Source organism: Chelonia mydas, chromosome 2 (assembly GCF_015237465.2).
Source record: "Chelonia mydas isolate rCheMyd1 chromosome 2, rCheMyd1.pri.v2, whole genome shotgun sequence".
Taxonomy (NCBI): Eukaryota; Metazoa; Chordata; order Testudines; family Cheloniidae; genus Chelonia; species Chelonia mydas.
The window spans coordinates 72,154,025-72,181,691 of record NC_057850.1 but is presented as its reverse complement, the minus strand read 5'-3'; the positions used below and the strand labels follow the sequence as shown (position 1 = coordinate 72,181,691).

Below are 27,667 nucleotides of genomic sequence, written 5' to 3'. Positions count from 1 at the left end.
AACACAACTGCTTGGGAAACAGAAAGGGCAAGGGGGTGGGGTAGGGAATGGTTCAATCATAGATTTGCGTATGTCCTGTTCTCATACTCAGCCTTCCTGTCTGGAGTGCTGTGCAGTGAGTGCTGCACTTCAGGATGGCTATAATTCAGGATAGGGGTTGAGTGCAGTGGGTAAGGGTCGTAGTTTTCAGGGCTGAGTGGTGAAGCTACAGGTGTTGGAGGCAGCTGGTGGCGATAAGAACCCGGATGTTGGGGAAAGTGGGTTGGAGGTGACATGGGGACACAAGGGAAAGCGTTTTGGGACAACGGCTGCGGGGGTGGCGGGTGTGCGGGCTCTGTAGCGCTCTGCCTGCATGGCTCCGAGCGCCTGGATAGAGTCTGCTTGGCGCTCCATGATGCTTATCAGCCGATCCGTGCTTTGCTGCCGGAGCTCCGTGCTTTGCCATCGGTGCACTGCGTTTTCCTGGCGGATCCTGCTTTTGCTCTCCCTTCACTCCTGCACTTTTTGATTCTCTCTAGGAGATTGCTGCATCACTTCTTGCGGCATGTCTTCTTTGCTTTTTCGTGGCCTCTTCCTGAGTCTTTGCAGTCTCTCGGCCAATGTTAACATGGACTGCTGAGATCTCAAGGTTGCATCTGTAAAGGCAAAATGCAACACTTAACAGAGGCAGCATTGTTTATACCAGACATAGTAATGATTCCCCCAAACTTAAGGAGGGCACACACAGTCTACACAATAGCATAACTTTCCCGTCCCAAAGAGAGCGCACATAACTCACAGGAGCCCCAAAATGGTGAGTAAGCACAGGGTCAAGGGGGGACTGATTGTTTCATGGCTGTACTGTCCTCTGGGTTTCTGTGCCTTGGGGAGAGCCAATAGCTGCAGGGGGCATCTACACTGAACACTGTCCCAACATTTTCCACAGGAGTCCGTCCTGGAAGATATCTCGCTGCTGAGGGTGACCTGGGAAGCAAGGGAGGGTCTTCTACTGCAATGCGGCTTCCGCCCTGGCCCATATGCAGCTTGCCTGTGTGCAGCAATGGTCCCCCCGCCCCTTGCGGCACAGTGGTGCAGACACATTAGCCTAACTGGGATAAGGACCACGGTGGCTCTCCCAAGAAACCTGCGCAAGCGCATTGCCCACGTTCTGGATGAGACTTTTGAAGAGATTACCGGGGCCGATTACCGCGATGTAATAGACCACATCAATGCGCTATTCCGCATCTAGGCATGCCTGCAGCCCTAACTCTCCTCCCCCAAAGAGCCCGCACCGAAAAAATTCCTTCCTGAAAACAAAGCTGCTTACTGGGAACCTGCTCTTCTGTTTGTCCTCAACCAAGTACTGGCTGCTGCGACTGGCTACCTTCTTCCTGGCTTGAGAAGAGCTCCTGGCTGCATGCCTCCAGGGATTCAGGGGTGTCTCCCCCCGCTCCAGCATCCTCACTCCCGTTTTCCTCCTTCTCCTCCTGCTCTGAAGTGTCCATGGTGGTGCTCGGAGTGGAGGTGGGGTCGCCCCCAAGAATCGCTTCCAGCTCTTTGTAGAATCGGCAGGTCGTGGGGCGAGCACCCGAGCGGCCTTTTGCCTCGTGGGCTTTGCAGTAGGCACTCCTCAGCTCCTTCACTTTAATCCTGCACTGCAGTGCGTCCCGGTCATGGCCCCTTTCCCTCATGCCCCTTGATATCTGCTTGAAGGTATCGTAATTCCTACGGCTGGAGCGCAGCTGGGACTGGACAGCTTCCTCCCCCCAAACACTGATGCGGTTCAACAGTTCTCCATTGCTCCGTACTGGGGCTCGCCTGGCGTGTGGAGGCATGGTCACCTGGAAAGATTTGCTGATAGCACTCCACACCTGGCTGAGCAAACAGGAAGGTGATTTTCAAAATTCCCAGAGAATTTAAAGGGCGGGTCTGATGGTTGGTCACCTGAGGCCAGGGCAGTAGAGTTTGAACTGGTGACCAGAGTGGCTAGAACAGGCATTGTGGGACACTTCCGAATACTTCTGGAGGCCAATCAGAGCGCATTGGGCGGCCACACTGGCACCGCAGCACACCAGTGGTGGCGCAACAAACTTTATTCCTCGGGGGGAGGTGGAGGACCAGCAGCGCTGTCGCCGCGGAAACACAGCGCTGTACAGGCCTTGCCAGGGTGGATGGGGAGTGAGGTACAGCGCTCTGGGTGGCTTCATTGCGCTGTAACTCGCAAGTGTAGCCAAGGCCTCAGTTTTGCTTAAATTGCTTTGAAAGGGGTTTAAGCAAAACCGAGTGGGGGGGGGGGGGGGGGGCAGAATCCCATTTTCAGTCCAGAATAAGCATGTCCACACTGAGAGTTATTCCAGTATAACTATATTGGCTTAACTATACTGGTAAAATTATACCAATATAACTGATAAAACTTTCCTGTGTAGACAAGCCCTAAGAAAAGACTGTAGCAAGAAATCTGGAGTACAAAATTAACCTATGGTACTTGGCTTAGTTTTGCTAATAGTGTGCAATTTATTTTATTTTTCAATGTAAATATGTCTGTAATTAGTCACAGAAAACTTATTTTTATGAGATTTATTGTTTTGTGGAATAGCTTCCCAAGGGAAGTGGTGTAAGCGTGTCCACAAGGGGACATATGCCAATATAACTATATCAGTTTAAATTCTCACTCCATCTTATACCACTATGTAAACAAGTCCTTAGCATTAGAGCAGATACAATATTTTTGATGAAACTTTTTTCTGTTGAAAAATTACATTTAGTTGAAACTGAAATGTTTCATGGAAACATCCATTTCTGCAACAGTTTTGTTGGGAAGGTTTCTCAGATCCAGCCCATGGCAGACAGAAAGAGAGACTTGTTTCCCAAACGCTTTCAAAGGGTCTAATTTTCATTCCGCATCAAAATGAAAACAAATTTTAAAACGCTGAAATGTGTCGTGAAATGGAATTGTTGTTTTCTGGACAGACTATTTAATATAGTTTTCTTCATATGGGCCTGAAGCGCATTTTGCCCCCTTTTATTACTCTGTACCAGTTAGTGCCGAATTAATTTTTGGATCATCTACTTGGATTATTTATGTATCTTTAAGAACAAACACTTCTCATTCATTCATAGCTCATTATTTTGATCTTTTTTAGAAGTTACATATTTTCCAAAGAAATTATGGCTTTGGAATGCTGGATACAAATGCAGCCTTATAACTGGCTGTTAGTGAGTCTCTGTACTGCCTAGTAAATGAGAGACAGACTTTTAAAAATTTAAATTCTATTTCAGTGCAACAGTAACTCACTTCTGGCTGCCCTGAGGAGGGTCAGACTATGCAGTAGAGCTGGGGGGAAATTTTCTCAGACAACTGTTTTTCACTGAAAAATGCAGATTTGGGTCAATCAAAGCAGTTTGGATCAATTTCAGCAAATTGTTTCAGTGAGGAAAAACAAAAAAAACCTAAAATGTTGAAACAGTTTGTATAGTCATTTATGAAATTAAATGTTAAGACATTTTGTTTTAGAAATGTGTCTTGGTTTTGGATTTTGCTCAGTATTGTTTAATTTTTTTTAAGTTTAAAAACCTCAAAGTGAGCACAATATTTCATTTCAGGTTGACCTAAACATTTTGTGTTGACCCAATAAATTTTTTTCTGGATCTGCACCCAAACCAAATGTTATTCAGACAGCTCTCCTATGAAGTGCTTTAAACACTAGAGGCTGGTCTGGGCTAGTGCTGCTGGAGCTGCATTGGTGGTAACATTAAAGGAAGAAGGCTAATATAAATCCAGGTATAGCTAACGTGATTTGCAACATGGTTTCACTGTCCAATATTTAAATCATGCTTTATTTCAGCAGTTCTCAAACTTTTCACCGACCCCCAAGCCAGCTTCTAATTTTCCCCCGGGGATGCTCAACCCCTGCTCAGTCTCAGGTCCTGCCCCCATTCCACCTCTTCCCCCAAGGCCCCACGTCTGCCCCGTCGCTTCCTGCCCCCACTCCACCCCTGCCCCTCCTCTTGCCTGCCTCTTTCTGCCCTCTCCCCCAAGCGCGCCTCATCCCCGCTACTCCCCCTTCCTGTCAGCGCCTCCTGCACGTTGCTGAACAGCTGTTCCGCGGCATGCAGGAGACACTGGGAGGGACGGGGAGGAGTTGATCAGCGGGGCCAGTGGCACTGGACATGACTCGCAGACCTCCAGAGGTCCACGGACCACAGTTTGAGAACCACTGCTTTATTCTGAAAATTGTTTCTTTACACTCATGTTTCTGTCATCTGTGTCCCTAACCATGACTATTTCAAATGCTGCAGGAAATGCCAAAAGGTGACTCTTAAGGAGCTGGTTTCAGGAAAACCATCAGTGGATTCTAAAATGGACGTAAAGGAATAAAAATATAAAGTATGAGGGAAAATTATTTTTTTCCCTTTGCCCCTCTTCACCTTTGGGGCATGTGAGTCTGGAGTAAGCCAAAATGGGTGATAAACTCCAACATGTGTCTGTTGTCCCACAATCCCAAGGACTGGAATCTCACTTCAATACTCTTCAATACTTTTCCCTTAGTCTTGGGTATTTGGTAGACAAGATTTTTCTTTATGGTCTGATAAGCGTGTGCTGACTTTAAGGACCAAAATGTAGCCTAGGTTCAGAAGGCAGTAAAGGGTATTTTACTCTGACCACAGACTGCTAACTAGCCTGAATAAATTCTGGGGATGGTGGGTCTGGTACATTAAAGTGGGGCAGAGGGAACCATACTCCCTTCTGATGGGGGACAAGAATGCTCTGGAAGAGAAGGTGTCTGAGAGCTCACACAAATGAGTCATATTGTTATACCAATAAAATAAAAACCAGCAGGATCTTATTAAGGAGGAAAAGGCAAAATACCACATTTATTGTGAATACAGAAAGAATCATAGTAAGCAGTTGGTTATATCTATAACATTCCATTCAATCTCATATTTATTCACACATTCATTCATACAAACACACACACACACACACACAGGTTCTGCAAGGTTGTTATCATAGTTACCAGCCTTAGAGTTGCTCATGCCAAGCCACTGGCCAGGTGGCCTGGACCTGAGGAGGGAGCAGGGACTTGTCAGATGCTCATCTGATGCTCCTGGAAGTTGGTTTGCAGAATCAGACCCCAAAGTTCTCGCTTTCTAGAGTCCATTTTTATAGGAATTTCTTCCTATGCCAGTCTATGGGAATTGCTTCATCATGCTGTTGCTGAATCAATCAGCAGATAGCACATTCCTGACGGCTCCGTGCTGCTAGATGTTATCTTGTTCTTTGGTTCTCCCATTCTTGAGGCTGTTGGGTGGATTCCAGTCTGCCCTCCGGGGGTCCTCTGGTTATTTCCACTTGACGCCTTCTTCAGCCGATGGTCACTGGATTCTTAGGCTGGCACCTCCCTGATCATTCAGTTATTATCCACACCAAGCATCCATCCACATACATCCTCTGTCTCTATTTTAATCACAATTGTTAATACAACAAAAGGGCGGGGAGTCTCTGGGTGCTGTTTCTGTTGTTACAGAGTATTGCTTTGAGTCTCTCTCTGTGTGAATTGCTTTGAGAACAGACTGTCTTAGAATGTACTAACGCAATTAGCAGCTTGCAGGTTTCATACATAGAGGGAGAGAAACAGTACCAAAAACCAAGAGACCTCTTAATTAGTAATACCCTGGAATTTAAACTATGGGGAATCAAACTCATCTGTGATTTTAATACAGAACTTCTTTAATATGATCCAACATAATCCCCCTTTTGACACTAAGATTTATAATCGTCAGTGTCACTTTCTATGTAGCCTATTCAAAAGAAGGTACTGTGAGGCAATTTGAGTTTGTGATTCCAATTCATCCCACATACATGATCCTAGTGATGTATCTTTACTACAAGGTTCTGGGGCAACAGGCAAGGTGAGGCACACCCACTTTTGAGGAGTCCATTCAGTACAACCTCTAGTGTCCAATAGCTTCCCTCCCTCCCCAGCCCATTGGCTCGAGGTCCAGGGTAGCCAGAAGGATCCCATGTGTAATATGGGGAGTTGGCTAACCTTCAATACCTTTGCCTCCAGGGACTGTTGGTGTGCAATTTTGACAACAATTTCTCCCATTAACAAGTCTGGTTTTACAATACTGGAAACGTATTGCATCCATTCATTTTGATAAGTGTCAAACAAAATGATCTCTTCTTTGTTTTAACAAATGCACCAAACCCTTAATATTTTCCAATATGACCCAGAACATTTTGTGTTCCAAAGTTGCTAGGGCAAGTATCTGCATTTCAGTGCATCCCATAGCTATGGCTGTGTAGTTTCCTATTTCTAATTTTTTTTTCTTATGCATAAGCCATGTGGTAGTATTAAGCCATTGCCAAAGATTCCATCGGGCTTTTAGGTTACCCAGACCAATTTGGACCAAGTCTACATTGGCATGTACTTGTTTTTGTATCAGGCTGTCCTGTAGCTGGGACAGAGAGCTTAATTTATTTTTAATTACCTGCAGGTCTTTAGTATTTTTTTTTTAAACATACAACAGTGCTAGCAACAAGACAAAACACAAAACATAGAACACAAAACACAATTTCTATTGTGACAGTAGATTCATGGTATTGGGTTGCTTTTCAGCTGGCATCAGCTTTTCCTGATTTTCTGAAAGACAAAAAGAACATGTTTCTACCCCTTTTGGGGTGGCAGATTATTGCTTAAAATATTTCTTTTATAAATACCCTTGCTGATTGCAGGCAAAACAGAGGAATTGGCCCCCACATTTTCCTGTTTTTGTTCTATAGGCAGATCAGGTTTCAATGGTTTCTATCTTTTAAGGAAAAAGAAAAGGAGTACTTGTGGCACCTTAGAGACTAACCAATTTATTTGAGCATAAGCTTTCGTGAGCTACAGCTCACTTCATCGGATGCATACTGTGGAAACTGCAGAAGACATTATATACACAGAGACCATGAAACAATACCTCCTCCTACCCCACTCTCCTGCTGGTAATAGCTTATCTAAAGTGATGACTCTCCCTACAATGTGTATGATAATCAAGTTGGGCCATTTCCAGCACAAATCCAGGTTTTCTCACCCTCCGCCCCCCGCCCCCCAAACTCACTCTCCTGCTAGTAATAGCCCATCCAAAGTGACCACTCTCTTTACAATGTGTATGATAATCAAGGTGGGCCATTTCCAGCACAAATCCAGGTTTTCTCACCCCCCCCCCTTTTTTCCAAAAACCACACACACAAACTCACTCTCCTGCTGGTAATAGCTTATCCAAAGTGACCACTCTACCTACAATGTGCATGATAATCAAGGTGGGCCATTTCCAGCACAAATCCAGGTTTTCTCACCCATCCCCATCCCCATCCACACACAAAGTCACTCTCCTGCTTTTAATAGCTCATCCAAAGTGACCACCCTCCCTACAATCAAGGTGGGCCATTTCCAGCACAAATCCAGGTTTTCTCACCCCCCCCCCCCCAACTCACTCTCCTGCTGGTAATAGCTCATCCAAAGTGACCATTCTCCTTACAATGTGTATGATAATCAAGGTGGGCCATTTTCAGCATAAATACAAGTTTAACCAGAACGTCTGGGGGGGGGGGGGGCGGGGTAGGAAAAAACAAGGGGAAATAGGCTACCTTGCATAATGACTTAGCCACTCCCAGTCTCTATTTAAGCCTAAATTAAGAATTCATTTGCAAATTGGATACTATTAATTTAGGCTTAAATAGAGACTGGGAGTGGCTAAGTCATTATGCAAGGTAGCCTATTTCCCCTTGTTTTTTCCTACCCCCCCCCCCCCTCACTCAGATGTTCTGGTTAAACCTGGATTTATGCTGGAAATGGCCCACCTTGATTATCATACACATTGTAAAGAGAGTGGTCACTTTGGATGGGCTATTACCAGCAGGAGAGTGAGTTTGTGTTGGGGGGGGGGGGGGGGGCGGAGGGTGAGAAAACCTGGATTTGTGCTGGAAATGGCCCAACTTGATTATCATACACATTGTAAGGAGAGCGATCACTTTAGATAAGCTATTACCAGCAGGAGAGTGGGGTGGGAGGAGTTATTGTTTCATGGTCTCTGTGTATATAATGTCTTCTGCAGTTTCCACAGTATGCATCCGATGAAGTGAGCTGTAGCTCACGAAAGCTTATGCTCAAATAAATTGGTTAGTCTCTAAGGTGCCACAAGTACTCCTTTTCTTTTTGCGAATACAGACTAACACGGCTGTTACTCTGAAACCTATCTTTTAAGGGTTATGGGGAAATTATCCCACTGTTTAGTCATTAAATTCCTGAGGTGGGGTACCTCAGTTTCCCTTCTTATACAGCAGACCAAGTTTATAATGTTTTTCCTGCTGTGTTAAGCTTTAAGTTTATTTACAGGTCATAGCTGAGAAGCATCATTACCATATGACCTTAAAGGATTTTTCCAAAAATCATACACACTATATGGTGTTACAGGGGTACTTATTATCATTAAATTTATTAAAATTATCTTGTTATCCCATGCCTTTTATTTAGACAATTTGTTTACTGACCAGGTATGTCCTTTATCTGCAGCTCCTTTGTGCTGCTAGTTCTTTCCTTCCTTTATCATTTAGGTAATTTGCATTTTCACAGATGCTTCCTGCTTTTGGATTTAAAGCCATCAACCGTTCAGAGACTCTATCTTAAAAGGGACACAATCAACTTTCACCAGAGTTTTGATTACTTTTAACTTCTGCTTCCAAAACACACAGCAATCTGAAAAAGAAAACCCAAGCTATTCTGGCTCCCTTTGGAGCCCTAATAGCATTTTAATTAAGTAGCATGGTATGTTTGCATTTCTTTTGCCCCTTCTACAATATACCCTGCACATGTTCTGGGGCAAATGCACATTCCTTCCATAGTTTAACTTTTATAACATTATCCATATCAATTTTTACATAAGGTGTAACTATTTCTTTTTTTTTGCTTACAGAGTTTTCATGAACCTTTATCAAAGTGACAGTCTGATTACTCAGAGCCATTTTAAGACTCAGTGTTTCTAACATTGCTTCTTTTTGTTTTGTGCACCTCACCCCTGCTGTTGCTTCAGAGGGCCACTGTCTTTTTTAATTTTTTTTTTTTACTACAACTCTCATCTGCTATTTTGTTACAAAAAACAAACAAACAAAAATCAAACAAATAAACAAAAAGAATCCAGAATTTTTTTTCTATTCTCCTGATTTTGACTGCCTTGCTGCAGCCACAACTTAAAAACATTTTAAATTTTGTAAAGCATTGAGTTACCTTTTAAGGGTTAAATGCCAAATCCCAAAGCCAAACAACACTAATTACCTGTGCCTAGCAAAAAGGTCTGTCAGTTTTGCAACTTTGAATTAAAGAGTCAAATGGATTTTTAGTGGCATTATTTAAAACAAAAACAAAACCAATTGGTCCTTAGAACTTTACATATATACATACACATTTTCTTTTCCTTAACATCCCTTCCACACTGCTCTGTTTTTTACATCTTACATTCCCTTTATACATTTGAGGCAGTTAAGTTCCAATAGAACCCTCTTATGTTTTTTAGCAAATTTGACTAAATTGTCCAGTCAAATGATTTTAATCAGATAGTTTATTTTTGCCTGGCTAATTTACAGACATGCCTTTGGAAAAGGGCCCATTTTTCCTTCAGAATGGTTGCAAAGAAACCAAGAATGCTCTTTCTCTAACACTTTTCCTTTTTAACATTTTCACAAAGTTTAGCTGCTTAATTCCCTCCAGCCTCTGCAGAGTTAACTTTTTTACTCTTTTATCTTTGTAATTATGCCTGGGGGTGCCATACATAGGACCTTCTCCCCCTTTACCTGCGTCCCTCCAGCCTCTGCAGAGTTAACTTTTTCACTCTTTTTGTATTCCTGGAGTGCCTCTTTCACTATTTTCAGCTGGCTTTGGGTATTTGTAGCCAGCACCTTCCAATTGTCTGCTCCCTTTTCCGTTTGTGCCTTTTCCTCTTTACATGAAGACAAGCGGAGGTAAGAATCCGTACATGCCTCCCACAACAACCAAATTGCTGCTGCATCTCTTTTGGCAGCACTAGAAGGTTTGTATATGAGGATATACTGAGCCAATATATCCTCCAGGTCTGAAATAGTGCAGACATCAGCTAGGACTTGTTTAGTCCAAGGTGCCCAAATTTTTGAAGGATTTGTTTAAAAGGTGTAATTTTTTATTTTTTTTTAAACAAAAGGTGAGGTTGGAGTTCCTTCTGACTCCATTCCTCCCTCTGGTACTGGCTTACCCTGTTTTCTTTTAAACATCTTAACATGGATATTTCAATCTCTTTGTCACTCCTGGTATTACTTAGCAAGTGACACAGCCTAGATTCTGAAATCATAGCTTAATCTATGCAATTTTCCCCTGCTACCTTCCCGGAGGCCAGCAGGTCTGGTTAACCTATTTCTCCCTGCTACCTTCTCGGAGGCCAGCAGGTCCGGTTAACCTGTTCTTCCCTGCTACCTTCCCGGAGGCCAGCAGGTCCCCTGTTACCTTCCCAGAGGCCAGCAGGTCTGGTTTAATCTGTTTTCCCTGCTACCTTCTTGGAGGCCAGCAGGTCTGGTTTAATCTATTTTCCCTGCTACCTTCTCGGAGGCCAGCAGGTCTGGTTAACCTAATAGAAATGCCTAGCTCAATAGAGCTGGGGGTGTGCACACCAATATTTACAATAACTGAGGTTTTTTACCAATATTCCCCCTTTTGCAATTCTCCACCAAAATGTTATACCAATAAAATAAAAATTAGCAGGATCTTATTAAAGGGGAAAAGGCAAAATACCACATTTATTGTGAATACAGAAAGAATCATAGTAAGCAGTTAGTTATAGCTATAACATTCCAGTCAATCTCATATTTATTCACACATTCATTCATACAAACACACACACACATAGGTTCTGCAAGGTTGTTATCATAGTTACCAGCCTTAGAGTTGCTCATGCCAAGCCACTGGCCAGGTGGCCTGGACCTGAGGAGGGAGCAGGGACTTGTCAGATGCTCATCTGATGCTCCTGGAAGTTGGTTTGCAGAATCAGACCCCAAAGTTCTCGCTTTCTAGAGTCCATTTTTATAGGAATTTCTTCCTATGCCAGTCTATGGGAATTGCTTCATCATGCTGTTGCTGAATCAATCAGCAGATAGCACATTTCTGACAGCTCCGTGCTGCTAGATGTTATCTTGTTCTTTGGTTCTCCCATTCTTGAGGCTGTTGGGTGGATTCCAGTCTGCCCTCCGGGGGTTCTCTGGTTATTTCCACTTGAAGCCTTCTTCAGCCGATGGACACTGGATTCTTAAGCTGGCACCTCCATGATCATTCGGTTATTATCCACACCAAGCATCCATCCACATATATCCTCTATCTCTATTTTAATCATAATTGTTAATACAACAAAAGGGCGGGGAGTCTCTGGGTGCTGTTTCTGTTGTTACAGAGTATTGCTTTGAGTCTCTCTCTGTGTGAATTGCTTTGAGAACAGACTCTGTCTTAGAATGTACTAACGCAATTAGCAGCTTGCAGGTTTCACACGTAGAGGGAGAGAAACAGTACCAAAAACCAAGAGACCTCTTAATTAGTAATACCCTGGAATTTAAACTATGGGGAATCAAACTCATCTGTGATTTTAATACAGAACTTCTTTAATATGATCCAACAATATCCTGACCCAGAGCAGCCCATGCAGATCTTGACCATTGGAATTATGATGGTTATTGCTGTAGGGCTGCAGTAATGCCCATGCAACTCCACTGTGGGGGAAGAGGGAAGAGGTTGGGTACAGGGTCTCCCAGTGTTGTTTTTTGAAGGCGGTCACTGGGGGCTCTCTCTCCACTTCTGTGATTGTTGGGGTTGGGATGGGCCTTTGGTTCAAAGGACAGTCTAGGATTATGCAGTTCGTTTAGGCCCTGTGCTAAAGCTCTTTGAAGTTAATGCAAGGATTCCCATTGGACTGGTTTAAGATTGGGGCCCTAGTGTCTACAAGGAACACCTTCTGCAAGGCTCTCACAGCAATGAACCCTTTCCCCTGTTAGGAAACTAAAGGAAGAAATGTTTCCCCTGACATCATTGTCCAGTATCTGGCTGACTTATATGGCAGATGGATAGTGTGGAGTCACAGAGAAGCTATCGTGACTTACTCAGTTTATACAAGTCATTACTGTAGAAGCTGGATTAATCGCATGTGGTTCGGCATCTTTTTCCTCTCCGCTATTCTCATTCACATTGGTCCACCAACCCTCCCTGCACCTCTCTTCCCTGACCTGCACATTTTGCATCAGCCTAACAGAGACTAAAATAATATGAAGGTTTGAAGAGAGAAGAGCAGACACAGTGAAATTTTTTGCCATTTAGTGTTTGATGTGTATATTCTATATTTCTCAACATCCCCCCTGCCCACTTGCCAATCTTATAAATTTAGTCTCTTGGGAAAAGAGAAGTGAGATTGCCCCAGGTTTCCTCCAGGGACATAGATAGCAATGTCCAAGCTGTACACATTCCAGCCTATATGTCACCTCCCCTCTGGAGTATACTCCACATTTTCCAAGATAGCCTCAGTATGATCACTACCCAAGTGGATGCAATTATGTGTAAAGATTGAGTAGTGTGTTCAATAAAAGATTGCATGAGGGGGGAAAAAATAACCTGCAAATTGCCTATGAAATGGTTCCTTACAGGAAGTTAAAATTGTATGCTATGATATACCTGGTGCTTGTCTGTCTACACTTATGGATTTCTCTGTGTTGGTACTTTAGTTCTGAATGGTATTAGAAATAAGGTGTGCATTTTTAATAGTGAAAGTAATTAATCTTTGGAACAATTTGTCCACGGATATGGTGGATTCTCCATCATTGGCAATTTTTAGTTGAAAATTGGAATTTTTTTTTTAAGAAAGATATGCTCTAATATAAAAGGAAATATTTGGGGGGGAACTTTGTGACCTGTGTTAATCAGGAGGTCAGACTAGATGATCAAAATGGTCCCTTTTGACCTTGAAACCTGTGAATACATACACTAAGTTCTCCTTTAGTTTATAAACCTTTTTACCTGGTCAGGCAGGCAGTAAGTGACTTCAGGATAACAATTCCAAAAGCAAACTATTAGTTCTTCTTCAAGTAGTGTCCTTATGGGTGCTCCACTCTAGGTACGCTTGCCCTGTGTGCGCCTTTGATCGGAGATTTCTCATCTGTTTGCCCTATGCATGAATGTTACTCGGTCTTGTGATTCATGCAGTTGTGATATAATGCTGCATGAGCAAACCACCCTCCGTTCCTTTTCAACCACTTTGGCCTGAGATGGAGCCTTTGCAGTTGTCTGCATTGGGTTTTACGTCAACTGTGTAGTTTATTATAGTGTTTTCTTAGTAGTAGTAAGTAATGCTAGTTTTAAAAAAACTTTTCAATTTTTTTCTCTCTCTCCTCTTCTATATAGATAGTTTTTACTTTACTGGGAGGTTATGCCCGTTTCTCCTGGTTTCAAACATTGCCTGTCATGCTGGGAGGCAATCTCAATGAATGACAGATACTCCTTCCTGTTGCATACATTGCTTCAGAGAATCTCCTATTTCCCAAAACTGCAACTTCTGCCTTGCATTAAAATGTAGAGCCAAAAAAAAACTCCAGGGAGATCAAACTTTGTCTCCTTATGGTGGAGAGCTTGCTGCACCTGTCTTCTGATCAAGGCCAGGGCACCACTCTACGCGCCGCTCTCCAGTTAAGTCTGCTGCCTCTGAGCCCCACTCCTCAAGGGCATCTCAGAGGAATACCCCAGATTTCTCCGATAAGACTGTCCCTCAAGTTCTCCAGGTAGGGAATCTATCCTGAAGAGATCATGATCTCCAATGACTTCAGCTACTTTGGCAACCGTTGCTCTCCAACCTGGTACCCACAAAGCTGCTCGTTCCTCAAGTACTAAGGGCACTGTCAGACCTAAAGACTGCAAAGTCTGAGGTTCTAAGAGGTCGACAGTACCACCAGTAGAGCAAAGTGGCGAGAAGCGCTCTACTACTTCTCACTCGGTACCGAAGAAGCCCTTTCAGGTTCTGTCTGGTCTCCTCTCAGAGTGGTTGAGATTCATGGTATCATCAGTTGTCTCGGCCACTATCACTTTGGTGCAGACCAGGGAGACAGTACCAACAACAATCTCTGTATCACAGGAGTTTTGCTTTCCCCAAGACCTAGCTGTGTCTGACATGCCTGGCTCACCACTGCTCAGGACCAATATACTCTCTGTACCAGGGACTTCCAGATTTGTCCAGTGCTGGTGGCTTTACCTCAGAGTTCTTCCAGTGCTTCACCATGACAGAGTGGAAGAGCAGGATTCTTTTGACGATCTTGCCTCGGTTTCCCAGATATCTGTGCAGGGATCTCCTCTCCATCCCTATAAAGCAGTGGTCCCCAAACTATAGGGTATACCCTGCTAGGAGGGGTACGGAGGAACATTTGGGGGGTGCGCAGTAGGGCTCAGGCTAGCCCCTATGAGAGGCAGGGAGGAAGCACCATCCAGTCCCACTCTGCCCGCAGCCCAGCTCCGGCCATAGTTCCACTCAGCCCCCTGTCCCCCCCCAGCCCAGCTCAGCCCTCATTCACCCTCTGCCCCCAGACCAGCTCCTCCTCCATCCCCAGCTCTGCCTTCAGCCTAAGCTCCTCTGCTGAGCCAACTGTGCAGTAATGGAGGAGTAGCAAGGACAGATTTCATTACTGGTAAGGGGGGCACAACAGGAAAAGTTTGGGCACTACTGCTATAGAGGCCCCTTTCCAGAAGTCTCTGAAGTCACGAGAGACAACCTCAACCACCATCTCATTTGTATGAACATCCATGCATGCTGCCACCACGCCGTATACATCACTTCATTGGCCATACAGGGACCCTTGGGTAGCATATCACCAGGCAAGCCTTTCTAGGGCCTCAAGCACCACCCATCACAGAGATAGGCAACCTTCATCACTTTCCCTCTATAGGAGACCGGAACCTCAGGGAGAAACCTGGGAGAAACAGGAAGCTAGAGCTGATGAAGACATCTCTCCACTGGCCAACATCTTTTCTTTGTCACCTGATGAAGGAGTTAAGCCACCTCCTCCATCCCTTCCAAATGATTTTAAAGAGGTTTAACAATTCATCAAGAGAACTGCGGACTCTTTAACTTCCTCAAGAGGGATCTGCAAAGAACCACATCATAAGCTCCTTGACATCCTCCATATAGCTTCATCTGCTGCAGTGCCTTGCCAGTTAAGAAGGCCCTGCTAGACCTTGCAAAGGTTATTTGGTACACCCCGGCCTCAATTCCATCTACATGCAAGAGAGTGGATAAGAAATATTATATCCTATCTAAGGACTCAGAAATTTTATTTTCTCATCCCTCTTTTAACTCTTCGATGATTCATGTGCTTAATGAATGTAGAAGGCAGCTCCACGCTGAATATTTGCCCTCTGGCAAGGATCATAAGCACCTACACCTGTCTGGGAAAAAAATCATATTTGTCAGCTACTTTGCAATTCAGAATCGCCACTACCAGACATTAATGGCTAAATATGATCATACAAATTATGCCAAGCTGAGTTGTTTTATTGAGAATCTACCAGCTGAACATACTGAGCAATTTCAGGCCATTATTGTAGAAGACCAGTGGCTCACCAGAAGATCTCTGCAGGCCTCCCTCGACGCTGCTGATATTCCCACCCATTCGATCTCTACAGCTGTAGTTAGAAGGAGGGCCTCCTGGCGACAGCTTTCAGGATATCCAAAGGAGGTCCAAAATATGGTTTAAGCCCTTCTTTTTGATGGGATATTAAACTGTTCGATTACAGCACGGACGAATCACTATGCACATTAAAGGACTGCAAGGCTACTTTGCATTTTCTCAGTGTCTATACACCTGCCCAGTGCCCACAAGAGAAAAGTTTAGTGAGTCCCAGACAGTGCAGAAATCTTGTCCACCCAATTATCGAGCTCCCAGAGATCATACAGACCTCAACACAAAAGTTACCTCTCTTCTGCCTGCCAACTCTCCTTTCCCAGTCCTCTTCAGGGACCCCTCTCATGAGAACCAGCTTCGACAAGAAATAGACTCTCTCCTACTCTTGGGTGTTATAGAACTGGTTCTGAGGCAGCACAGAGGGAAGGGGGTTTATTTCAGATATTTCCTGGTTCCAAAAAAAGAATGGTGGTGGGAGACCCATCCTAGATTTAAGGCTATTCAATACTTACATGAAGGTTCAAAAATTCAAAATGGTGATACTTGCAGCAATAATTTCATCACTGGACCAGGGGGATTAGTTCTCAGCCCTAGACCATCCGGATGCATATTTCCATATAGCGATCCACCCATTTCACAAACAGTTCTACCTTTTACGGTTGGACATGACTATTTTTCAGTACAGGTTGCTCTCTTTCAGCCTGTCCTCTGCCCCAAGGGTCTTTTTGAAGATTATGTCAGTAGTAACAGTACACCTCTGCAGAAAAGGACTTCTTTTGTTCCCTTACCTAGGTGATTGGCTTCTGAAAGGTCACTCCTTGGATGTCAACTCATGCGCAACTTGTGTCGCCGTAGACCTCTTAATCAACTTGGACCTACAACTGAACATTCAAAAATCCACCTTGACTCATGTGCAAAAGTTAGAATTCATAAGCACTTATCTAAATTCAATAGAAGCAAGAGCCTGCCTCCCAATGCACAGATCCATGGCCATATCCAACATAGTACAATCCAGATCAGCCCTCAGACCCCAGTCAAGGACTGTTGGGGCACATGGCAGCTGGCAGTTTTGTTGTAGACCATACAAGACTCTGAATGCATTGCCTTCATGGGTGGCTCAGAACTGTTTATGTGGCACTGAACAATCACAGTCTGACTACGCTACTGTCCATACCTACCTGTGTGAAAGAATCACTCATTTGGTGGAAAGACCCTCAGAATATTTGTGCAGGAGTCCCTTTCACCCACGCTTCCCCAACAGTGTCATAATGATGGATGCATCCCTGCTAGGATGGGGAGCACATCTGGACACTCAGCCCAAGGCAGGTAGATGCCTCAGGAGACCACTCTGCACATCAGCCTCCTGGAACTCAGATATGCCTGTCTCCAGTTTTTATCACTAATTAGGTGTAAACAAATAAAGGTCCTGTTGGATAACATGCCTTGTATGTTCTATATCAAGTGACAAGGAGGGGCAAGATCCCCCTCTCTGTGTGCTGAGGCTGTCAAGCTTTGCCATTGGTGCATACCCAATCAGATTGTCATCACAGCAGCTTACCTTCCAGGAGTTCAGAATGTGACCGCAGACACACTCAACAGGCACTTCTTTGAATACCATCCATCATACTACACCACATATTCCCGCAATGGTGCACCCCACAAATAAACCTATTGACAGTGGCAATGAACAAGAAGTGTGCCCAGTTCTGCTCCAGATGTGGGCTGAATCACCATTCCTTGGGGGACGCCTTTCATCTTCAGTGGTCATTGGGTCTACTGTATGCATTTTCCCCAACTCCTCTAATATTCAAAGTTCTACTCAAAATAAAAAAGGACAAATCCAGAGTTATTCTAATAGTTCTGATCTGGACCAGATAAACATGGTTTCTTTACCTGATAAAGCTAGCCATTTACTCACCACACTCTCTCCAGGCCACTTCTGATCTCCTTTCCCAGGAAGGCAGGAAGATCTTTCACCCCAATTTTGGACTTCTTCATCTCAACGCATGGATGGTAGATGGTTCATGGGATTAGAAACAACCTGCTCAGAGGAAGTAAAGAGAGTGCTATTACACATCAAAAAACCGTGTAAATGCTACACTTACTTATAAAATTGGACAAGATTTGCCTGCTGGTGTTACTTCAGACACATTCCTCCAACAATCTCATTGCTGCCAGCTATACTGACCTATACCCTAGAACTAAAAAACACAAGCCTGTCAGTGAGCTCCATTAGAGTCCACCAGGCAGCTATCTTGGCTTTCCATTCTCCAATCGAAGGTTATTCCAGATTTGCCCACCCAATGACCATGAGGTTCTTCAAGGGGCTTGGAAATCTCTTTCTGCCAATCAGGAGTCCTACTCCAGTTTGGGACCTCAGTCTGGTTCTTAAATGCCTTTCAAGATCACCATTTGAACCCATGGCTACCTGGTCACTCTTCCATTTATCAATTAAACAACATTTCTAATAGTCTTCACTTTGGTTCAATGAGTTGGGAAAATAGGGGCCCTTATGGCATACCCCCTTTTCAAATTATTTTTCAAGGACAAGATGACATTATAACCACATCCCAAGTTTTTACCAGAAATATCTTCCAAGTTCCATCTTAACCCACCCATTGACCTTCTGATCTTCTATCCTAAACCTCACCTAGGCAAAGAAGAGGCGCTGTTGTACATGCTTGATGTAAGGAGAGCCCTGGCCTTCTATCTTGACAAGACTAGACCTTTCAGATGGACTCCCAAATTATTTGTCTCGCTTGCAGACAAAGAGGTCTGCAGTCTGTAAACAAAGACTTTCAAATGGATATCCGATTGTATTAGTTCTTGCTATCAATCTTGCAATATCCAAGCACCTTTGCACATACAAATTCACTCTACAAGGTCTATTTCTACCTCTAAAGCCTTTCTCAAAAATGTTCCCATCATTGAAATAAGTAGCGCTGTGACTTGTGTCTCTATACATATGTTTGCTGAGCATCATGCCATAGCTCATGACTGTGTGTCTCATGCTGCATTCAGCTTGACTATACTTTCTTGGTATTGGACTCAATTCTGAAGCCCCCTCTTGCTTAGAGGGAACTGCTCCATAGTCACCTAGTGTAGGGACACTACTTGAAGAAGAAGGAATGGTTACTCACTCTGTTCAATAACTGGTTCTTCAAGATGTGTCCCTCAATTGGTGCTCCACTACCTGCCTTCCTTCTCCTCTGCTTCAGAGTTCTTTGCTGTAGAGCTTCACAGTAGAGAAGGAACTGAGTCTGGTTCGCCTGCGTAGTGCTATATAACAATGTCAGGGAGCATGAGACTGAGTAATACACATATGTGGGCCGAACGCACATTGCTATGAGAACTCTCCGATCAAAGGTGCAGGGGGCACAAGCGTACCTAGTGTGCAGCACCCATAGGGGGACACATCTCAAAATACCACAGTGACTACACAGGATGAGTAACCATTTCTTCTAGTTATTCTTTTCAGAATATAAAAGCATAATCAACAAAACAAAGACAAATTTTAAAGTGATAAAAAGAAATACTTTAACATGATCCCTAACTAGCCTGGGAACTCGCTTTAAAAGGTATAATTGATGCTAAAAGCTTACCATGATTCAAAAAAGGATTAGACATTTCTATAGATAATGCAGACCTCCAAAGTTACATTATTGATGGGGTTTGGGAAGAAACTTTTCTTATGGCAGTTTGTTCCATAATTGTTCACTCCAGGGTTTCTTGCATCTTCCTCTGAAACATCTAGTCCTTCTGTCTCTGTCAAAGGCTGGATGCTGAACTAGCTGGTCCCGTGGTCTGTTATGACAATACCTATGTTTGGAAGTTGTTGTAAAGTTTACCGCATTGATGGGCGAAATCCTGGCTCCACTGAACTTAATGGGATTTTAGCCATTGACTTCGGAGGGGATTTTACCCAGTGTTTCTAAATAGAGCTGTGCAGATAACTGGTTTTGTTGTTCACTGGCTGTTTTGAGGGGAAAAATCTTTTTGGGTTGACCTGAAACAAAAAATCAAAATTTTCAGTGAGCTAAAAAGGGAAAAAATAATTTTGGGTCGAACAAATGTTTGACCTAAAATAAAGTGTTTGGTTTAGTTTTCGAGCTCTTATAAACACTTTTCATTTTTTAATAAATTTTTTTTTTTACTGAAACAATTTGGTGAATGCAACACAAATTCAGAAAATGTTTCAGTCAGCCTGAATCTGCATTTTTTGGCTAAAAAAGTTTTGGCGGAACTGTATTTTTAAATCATTATGAGCTCCTCTGATGGGAAATACTATAGAAATACAATTTATTTGATTATGCCTGACCATCTATGATGAGCAGTTTATGTTCTGTATGAGGCAGAGGACTGACTTCCTGAGTTCCCGGGGGGTGCTCAACCCCCCTGCTCTGCCCCAAGTCCCACCCTCACTCTACCTATGGTGACCAGACAGCAGCTGTGAAAAAACGGGACGGGGGTGGGGGGTAATAGGCGCCTATATAAGAAAAAGTCCCCCCAAAAATGGGACATCTGGTCACCCTAACTCCACCCATTCCCCAAGACCCCATCCCCACCCCACCTCTTCCCACCCCATTCGCCTCCTTCCCCTGCTCCTCCCCCTCTCCTCCAGCACCTCCTGCATGCCTCTGAACAGTTGATCGCGATGGGCAGAAGGCACTGGGAGGGAGGGGAAGGAACTGATGGGTGGGGCCCGCCGGTTGGTGGGAGGGACTGAGGGAGAGGGGGAGGAGCTGATCCACTTGCCTGTCGGTGGGTGCTGAGCACCCACTATTTTTTTCCCCTGGGTAGTCGGCACCTATTGCATAAGGTCTTGTCACACATATCTTAATCTTTATGCAAATTAGCTACAAGTGTTAGTATTAGTCAGTACATCACTTAGCCCTTCCTGAAATTCAGTGTCTCTCTCTCCCTTACCTTTTCTTCCAACCCTTCGCTCTGATTTACTTTTTCTAATACTCTGTTTCACATACTGGCTTTCTAAAAAGACATGGTTAGTTATGCAGGACCACATAGATGACTGGTAACTGCCATCAAAGACGGTTCTTCAACTGCTGGATGGTAACAGGAAACATGCAATGGCCAGAGAACAAGGAAGTTGTAATTTCCTTCATTTTGGTTTTTCCTCCTCCAAAAGAGTGCCATGTAAAGGAACACCCACTTCCCTGAGGTTTTGAGGTCCTTGAAACCATTTAGTAATTGCTGTGGTTATAAGTTGAGTGCCTCAGTTTAAAGCATAACTTAAATAAGTTAATGTTTTAAGATACTTTTACTCTTTACTGTTTTTAATAACTGCATAGATTATCAAAACTAATTTAGTTTATAATTGAGTGTATTCTATTTCCTTTAACAAACTTTGATTATTGATTAGGTTGTCAGTGGCCCATAAAACTGGTGAGGATATATTTATTATCTATCACAACCACCTATATGTATATCTGAGAGTACAAAATGGCCTCGTATTGTATAAGAAAGCATTTCAGTCTCTCAGTGATGTGATATGGATTTTAGTTTTTGGTTAGCACTATCCAGATTATTCCATGCAGTATGTGTAATTTCTAATGTCCCATAAAGAATGTAATCACACTAGCTAAAGTTAACAAAAACGGAAAAAAAGTACAATTTGACTGAAATACTGAGTTATTAGTTCCAGGTTTTGACTCCCTCCTCCCCCCAGGCTCCCATAGGTGTATGGAGAGCTGAAATCTAAGAGTGTATATTGTTTCATGTCATACATTCTCCAATGACTATGCATAACAAGGGAAATTGAGGAAGCAATGCTGACTGGCAAGTACAGATTTACATTTGGCTTGCCTTGTCTTTTGACGGTTCAGATTTATGCCATGTGTGGGATGGGGTTGGGGGGGTGGATTTGTTTTTAGTGTTGAACAAATGGAAATCTTTCATGGAAGGTAAGTAATTGCTTCCCCCCCCCCCCTTAATATTATTTTTGTGTGTTGTAATATTTGCCTGATGCAAGCAAAAAAACCCAAAACACCTGTGTCTTAAAAATGTCTCTTTCTGTAATATTTTTTTACTAAAGTTGGGGGGGAAGAGGTGAAATAAAACATTTTCTTGCAATTTTTATTGCAATATTGAAGAGAGATTTTTTGTTCTGTAATTTCAGAAAGTTTCAAAGACAGTGGAAGACCATTGCTTTCTAAGAGCAGTTTGGGTTCTCTCTAGTGTATGCTGAGGTTGCAGGGCCTGTATGTCTATATTGCTGGAAATAAGACTTATATTTGTTATAAGAGGCTCAGTTAAGCAATAATTAGCCTACTCAGCAACTAGATGAAGAAGCTCTGCAGGCCCCATTATAGCCCATAGGATTACTTTGCTAGCTAACATATCCTCCTAATCCAGACAGCCGTATCAAATAATATGTTTCTCTTTCTGAATTAATCCATTTCATTCTTATATTTATCAGTATTAATTCCTATGAATTTAGGATGTGTTGAGGCATATGATACGTGTTTCCTAATAATTATACATAGAATAAGTTTTGCTGAAATGCAAGAAGCCTACCGGCCTATATCCGGTAAGATCCGCTAAATAGCTAAAAGTATAATCAGTTAAGAGTAAGTCAGCATAAAAGCTGGTAACCTTTGGCACAGATAGAAATGGTCCCTGAACTTTGGGGAACCAAAGGGAGGAACTGTATACAACACTGAACAGGTTTATCTGGCATCTGCAACCGGTTGGTAACTGCAGCGTATACCACAACCTGGAAGTCACCAAGAGAGCCTAGGCTGGCGGTTTTTGGAGTGAGATAATCCTTATTAATTTATAGAGAGTAAGTGTCGTAATCCAGCAACATATAGAATAAGGGTACCCATACATTTCTTAGGGTACGCAAATAAGTTTTGGGTATAATAGGTTGGGCCTGAATTACATAGTGTCAGGATCCTATAAAATACCTTGTAATGAAGAGTCTTGAGCTCTTTTAGCAGTCTTTTAGCTTGTAGCTCTTTTAGCACTCTTTTAGTCTTTAGCTCTTTCTTTTCTTTGTTCTCTTATATTTTATAGACTATCTTTTTATCTACCTATCATTCTATCTTCTATCATGCTATCAGCTCTGCTTGTGTAGTATAGTATAACTACTCAACATTCCTAACTATTGGGGAATCCAGCACCATCGTGTTATCGGGCATGCCAGGAGTAAGGCTGGTCCTTCACCTCCTATTACCAAGTCCTCAAGGAAGGACATGAGTATGTTAAATTAAAGTACTTATAATAGGAATGTTACCACTAGGGGGTCTGGAATTATTTCACTGTTTTGCAGTCATAAATTTCATAGCATTTATTATTCTTTTGTTAATCTCAATAAAGTTTTTATCAATTTGGTATTGTCCTCAGTGTAAGTGTTTTTGCCAGGCACCCAGAGAGTCCTCTCCTGATACAGAACTCTCTGAGTTCTTGTACCTGTAGTCTTCTGGTTGGATGTGATCAGCAGCAAGTCATAACTACTAATCCATAAAATTCAGGTCAGCACCATGGGCTGGTAGAGGTACCGATGCCATTTCCTACAAGGAATTGTGTAATCTCTGTGCTTTGCAGCAGCCACAACTTTAGATTTTCTATGCTGCACTTCTCCAGTATCCCTGATGCTGCCAAATCCAGGTACCATATTCTGTTTCATTAAGTGTACTCCACTGAACATGTTTGACGTAATATATGTGTTCTACGATACGGATGGTCTTTTCCCTGGAAAACTGACCGGGTGATTTAGCCAAAAGATATTCGCTACTGTGTTCTCTAGTATTGATGAGTAAGCCAAAAGATTGAAGATTCAATTTGAGTAAATATCCTAATGTCTTTGGTCTGTAGACAGGGCTGGAAATCTCATGAGATCAAGTTTTCTCACAAGATGTGCAGTTCTCTAGCTGGAAATGAAAGAAGAATATTGTCTTCATATATGACTTTCTCTTCCAATTCTAGCTGTGATCAGGACATGTAGATCTATTGCACCTTTCATCTGGGGATCCTGAAACACTCTAAAGGTATTAATTTCAACACCACTGTGATGTAGGTCTATATTATGCCCATTATAGTGGAGTTTATTGAGAAATAAAGAGGTTTAAGTAACTTGCTCAAGTCCACATGGCAAGCCTATGGCAGACCTTGGGATGGAACCCAGGATTCCTGCTTTCTGTCCCCTTCTGCAACCATTACACTACATTACCTAGCTTCTTACATTTTACTAGTTCGTAGACCCATTCTCTCCCTTCTTTCTTCTTTGTCCTTTTCTTCTTTTGTCTGTCTTGGTCTTTATCCTTTCTCTTTATCCTGTCTCATTTTCTCCTGAATTTGCTGTGTCATGATTTTTAAGTAAAAATATTTATAAATTGCATTTTGCTGCAGAAAAACTAATATAGATCTAATCTAGAAACATAGTCAACAGCTTCAAGTGCATCAGTTAAACTTTCTCCTGGCAGGGTAAGGTGACATGGTGCCAAAAGATTGTCTGCAGCTAAACACCTGTCTATATTAGAGCTTCTAATGTTGCTGGTGTTAGCAGTGTTGAGAAATTTATCAAAAATGTCTGTAGTGTCAATAAAGTCAAAGTCTCAGCTCACCCATCTGTTAAACAGATGTTAATAATATCTACCTTCTTTATCAAAAATCAAAGATTACGCCACACATATACGCTAAAAGACAAAAGGTAAGAAACAGAAGGTGGTTGTGTTTCCTGATTACACTGTTGAAATGTGAAACTGGGGAGGGAGGTGGTTAGGCGTATAAATGAAAGCAGCCTCAGAACGGGGCAGCACATTCTTTATTCCAAGGGGGTGGGGGTGGGGGTGGCAGCTACTTGTCTCTGTTATTGTTCATATCAGCATCTATCTTCTAGTAATTGTTCCATTCAGTGGTTTAAGATGATTTATTAAATAGGTCATGAGTTACTTTTGCATATGCAGGAGGTGGTGGTTTCGTTTGTGGTGTTGTTGTTTTTTCATTCTGTCAACCGTGTGTTCAACTTGTTTAACAATAGGGATTATTAAAACCTCAACCAGAACTGAGGGTTCAGTCAGGACAGTTGGAGTTTACGGATCTACAGAAAAAAAGGCAGCATGTTCAACTTTTCAGAGTAAAGTTGTAAATAATGATTTTCAAGTATAATGGATGTAAAAACAAACCTGAACAGTTCCTACTTGTATGGGCTGTGCACCCCTCAATCCTTGAAACTTGGGCTCAGGTGGGACACGGGGGTTGCATAGGCCTTGTACCAGCTTGCTGTGCAGGATTAATTTCATTCATTGTTCGGGGAAACCATTTTCCAAAGATGAGGCTATAGTCCCTGTGTGGTTTCCAATCCCTTCTCCCCAACTGCCTAGAAAGCAAAGTCCATGACTGTTTGGAGTGTCGATATGCAAATGCAATGCCTTCCGGATTCCATGTGGGTGGGGAAGCAGGCCCTTTGGAAGGGGCAGTGACTGATACTCCCCCCGCATTCACAAATAACAGCTCCAAAACAGAATTTCCAGCCTGGGAGAGAGAGAAGCACAATTTGATTTCTACCTTTGCAGATCCCTCTGGTATTATAACCCCCATGCCACTAGTCTGACTAATAACATCAAAGGAAAGTGTGGGGCCAAGATATTTAGTAGATAGACAGTTGCTAAGTAATTTTGTTTCCCTGATTTGTAAACAAGTGGTGTGAATTACTGTGCAATTAGGTTTCAGAGTAGCGATTAGGTGCTTCTAGTTCAAGCAAGATAGGCTGCTTCCCATTGTACACAGAAAAGTCAGTTACCCTTCCCTGGTGAAATGTAAGTAATAAGAGCAAACTTCACACCTCCTATGTGAGGCACCAACACAGCCTCTGGGAGGAGACAGAATCATCCCTTGGGTGTTGGAGGCAGGGCATGGGTCATCTGTGCAGCTGAGCTTCTACAGTTTATTGCCTGTGTTAACTATTCCACTCTTACTTTGCGACCTCCACATGCACACATTAAACCTCTATGTATAGTCTCTTATACAGAAGTAAGGTTGCCTTGGTTCCTGTAGCTTAATCCCCAAATGCAGCTCCTTGCACTAGCCATGAGACCACGCTGCCTCCCACAAACATCAAGGCCACCTTACTTATAAATGAGAGTGACCAGACAGGGCTTTAATGCACTGTAACTAATGTGCTTTAACTTACACTTCTATAAATTTTCAATTTGTCTTAACTTTCCTGAGTGTAGACAAGCCCTTAGATTCTCCTTCTGGCTCTGCTAGACACATGTAGTCAACTTTGCTGTTCCACGGTTTTCCCATCTGAAAAGCACAGCTAATAGTAGGAGGGATATCAAAGGTGTACAAAGTACTATAAAATCAGCTTTGTGAATGTTGATAATCCACTTTGAGATCCTTGAATGGAAGACATTAAAGAAGAGCAAAGTATTATTTTCATTTCTTTTTTATTTGCATCCACCATTATTCCTCTTTCCCTAAACTTGTCTCACCCCAGTCCAGTTATCCAAGGGGTTTGTCCATTTTGTATGTAGGTTTCTAATGCAAAATAGAGTACTTAGATTTAAAAAAATGGATAAAGGATGAAATGCAAAGGAAAAATAAAGTGGGACTGTGCCCATTTGTGCTTCTTTATGATGTATAATGAACGCTTGGTGTTATTTTAAAAATAACTAAAATAAAAACAAAATCCTGTTTGTTTTGTACATTAGAATATCACATCTACCCTGGCTTTCTTATAAGGTTCTATGGCCATCAGAGAAAAGCAAGAAAGTCAAACATTTTTAGTTCAGCAGCAAATTTAGTTTTACTCTGCTTATTGCAAATATTCTAGATTGAAAACTCTTGAATAAGGAACTGGATTGATATGTGTCTTGTACAGTGTCAGTGTTTATCAATAATCATATTGCATCTTTTTATAGGCAAAGAATTAAATGAAACTTTGATAGTTAGCAATTAATTATCTTTCTTTTTCTCTCTTGCTCTGCAGCAGAGATCATGGGGATTAAATTAGGCCCCACAAAAATCAATCTGATGAACAAATATGACTTAGATTTGTTTTCACAATCATATGAAGATTCAAATTAAATGTCTTTTTAATGCAACATGTTCAATTGAAAACATTTTGAACCAGGTTGTATTTTTTTTCCTAAGGGCATTGGGACTTTTCAGTCTGATAGACAGTTTGTGGCCTCCATTAGTGCCTCTAAAAGTTCCTGGTCAAAGTCAAGACTGTGAAGCGGTAAGGTGTATTTTACTGAACTGTGTTTCTTCATCCAAAATTAAAGGTCTTGTACGTATAGTGTGCACATGTTTGTTTGGGTTGTCAGATTCTGCCAGTCCCTTTAGCCATACAGCTATGCTCTAGTGCTTCTCCCTTCATTCTAGACTAACTGCCTACCCCCATCCCCTAGACCAGGGGTGGCCAACCTGTGGCTCCAGAGCCACATGCGGCTCTTCAGAAATTAATATGCGGCTCCTTGTATAGGCACCGACTCCCAGGCTGGAGCTTTCCAGTGTGCTGGGGGGATGCTCACTGCTCAACCCCTGGCTCTGCCACAGGCCCTGCCCCCACTCCACCCCTTCCCTTGCCTCCCCTGAGCCTGCCCTCGCTCCCCCCCCAGAACCTCCTGCATGCCACGAAACAGCTCATAGGGAGGTGCGGGAAGGGAGGGGGAGGCGCTGATTGGTGAGGCTGCCAGCCGGCAGGAGGTGTTGGGAGCGGAGGGTGGGGGAGCTGATGAGGGGCTACTGACGTATTACTGTGGCTCTTTGGCAATGTACATTAGTAAATTCTGGCACCTTCTCAGGCTCAGGTTGGCCACCCCTGCCCTAGACCAACACCTTGATCTCATCCACAGAGGCGGATTACCGTTTTGTAGGGTCTCCTCCCCACCCCTTCTGCCTGCAGTCCCCCCTTATCCCCTCCAGCACATGGGGGTGTACATTTTTCCAGGGCCCCCGGGCACAGGCCCTGTTGGCCCAGTGGCTAATCCGCCGCTGCTCATCCACCAC

General features: G+C 43.0%; 1 protein-coding gene and 1 long non-coding RNA gene across 9 annotated transcripts in view; one reads left to right on the top strand and one right to left on the bottom strand.

Moving 5' to 3' along the window:
- SPIDR (scaffold protein involved in DNA repair) overlaps positions 1-27,667 on the top strand; it is a 340,350-nt gene that overhangs the window by 278,655 nt on the left and 34,028 nt on the right. For all 8 annotated transcript variants that reach the window (XM_043539648.1, XM_043539646.1, XM_043539647.1 and 5 more), the window contains one exon: positions 26,807-26,894. In XM_043539648.1, coding sequence (XP_043395583.1) covers positions 26,807-26,894 — 88 coding nt within the window. The remainder of the gene's footprint in view (positions 1-26,806; positions 26,895-27,667) is intronic.
- LOC122464479 lies at positions 160-17,730 on the bottom strand. The gene is made up of 3 exons (XR_006288555.1): positions 17,607-17,730; positions 16,477-16,569; positions 160-635 (listed from the first exon to the last, which is right to left on the bottom strand). It is a non-coding gene; the product is annotated as an uncharacterized LOC122464479 (long non-coding RNA).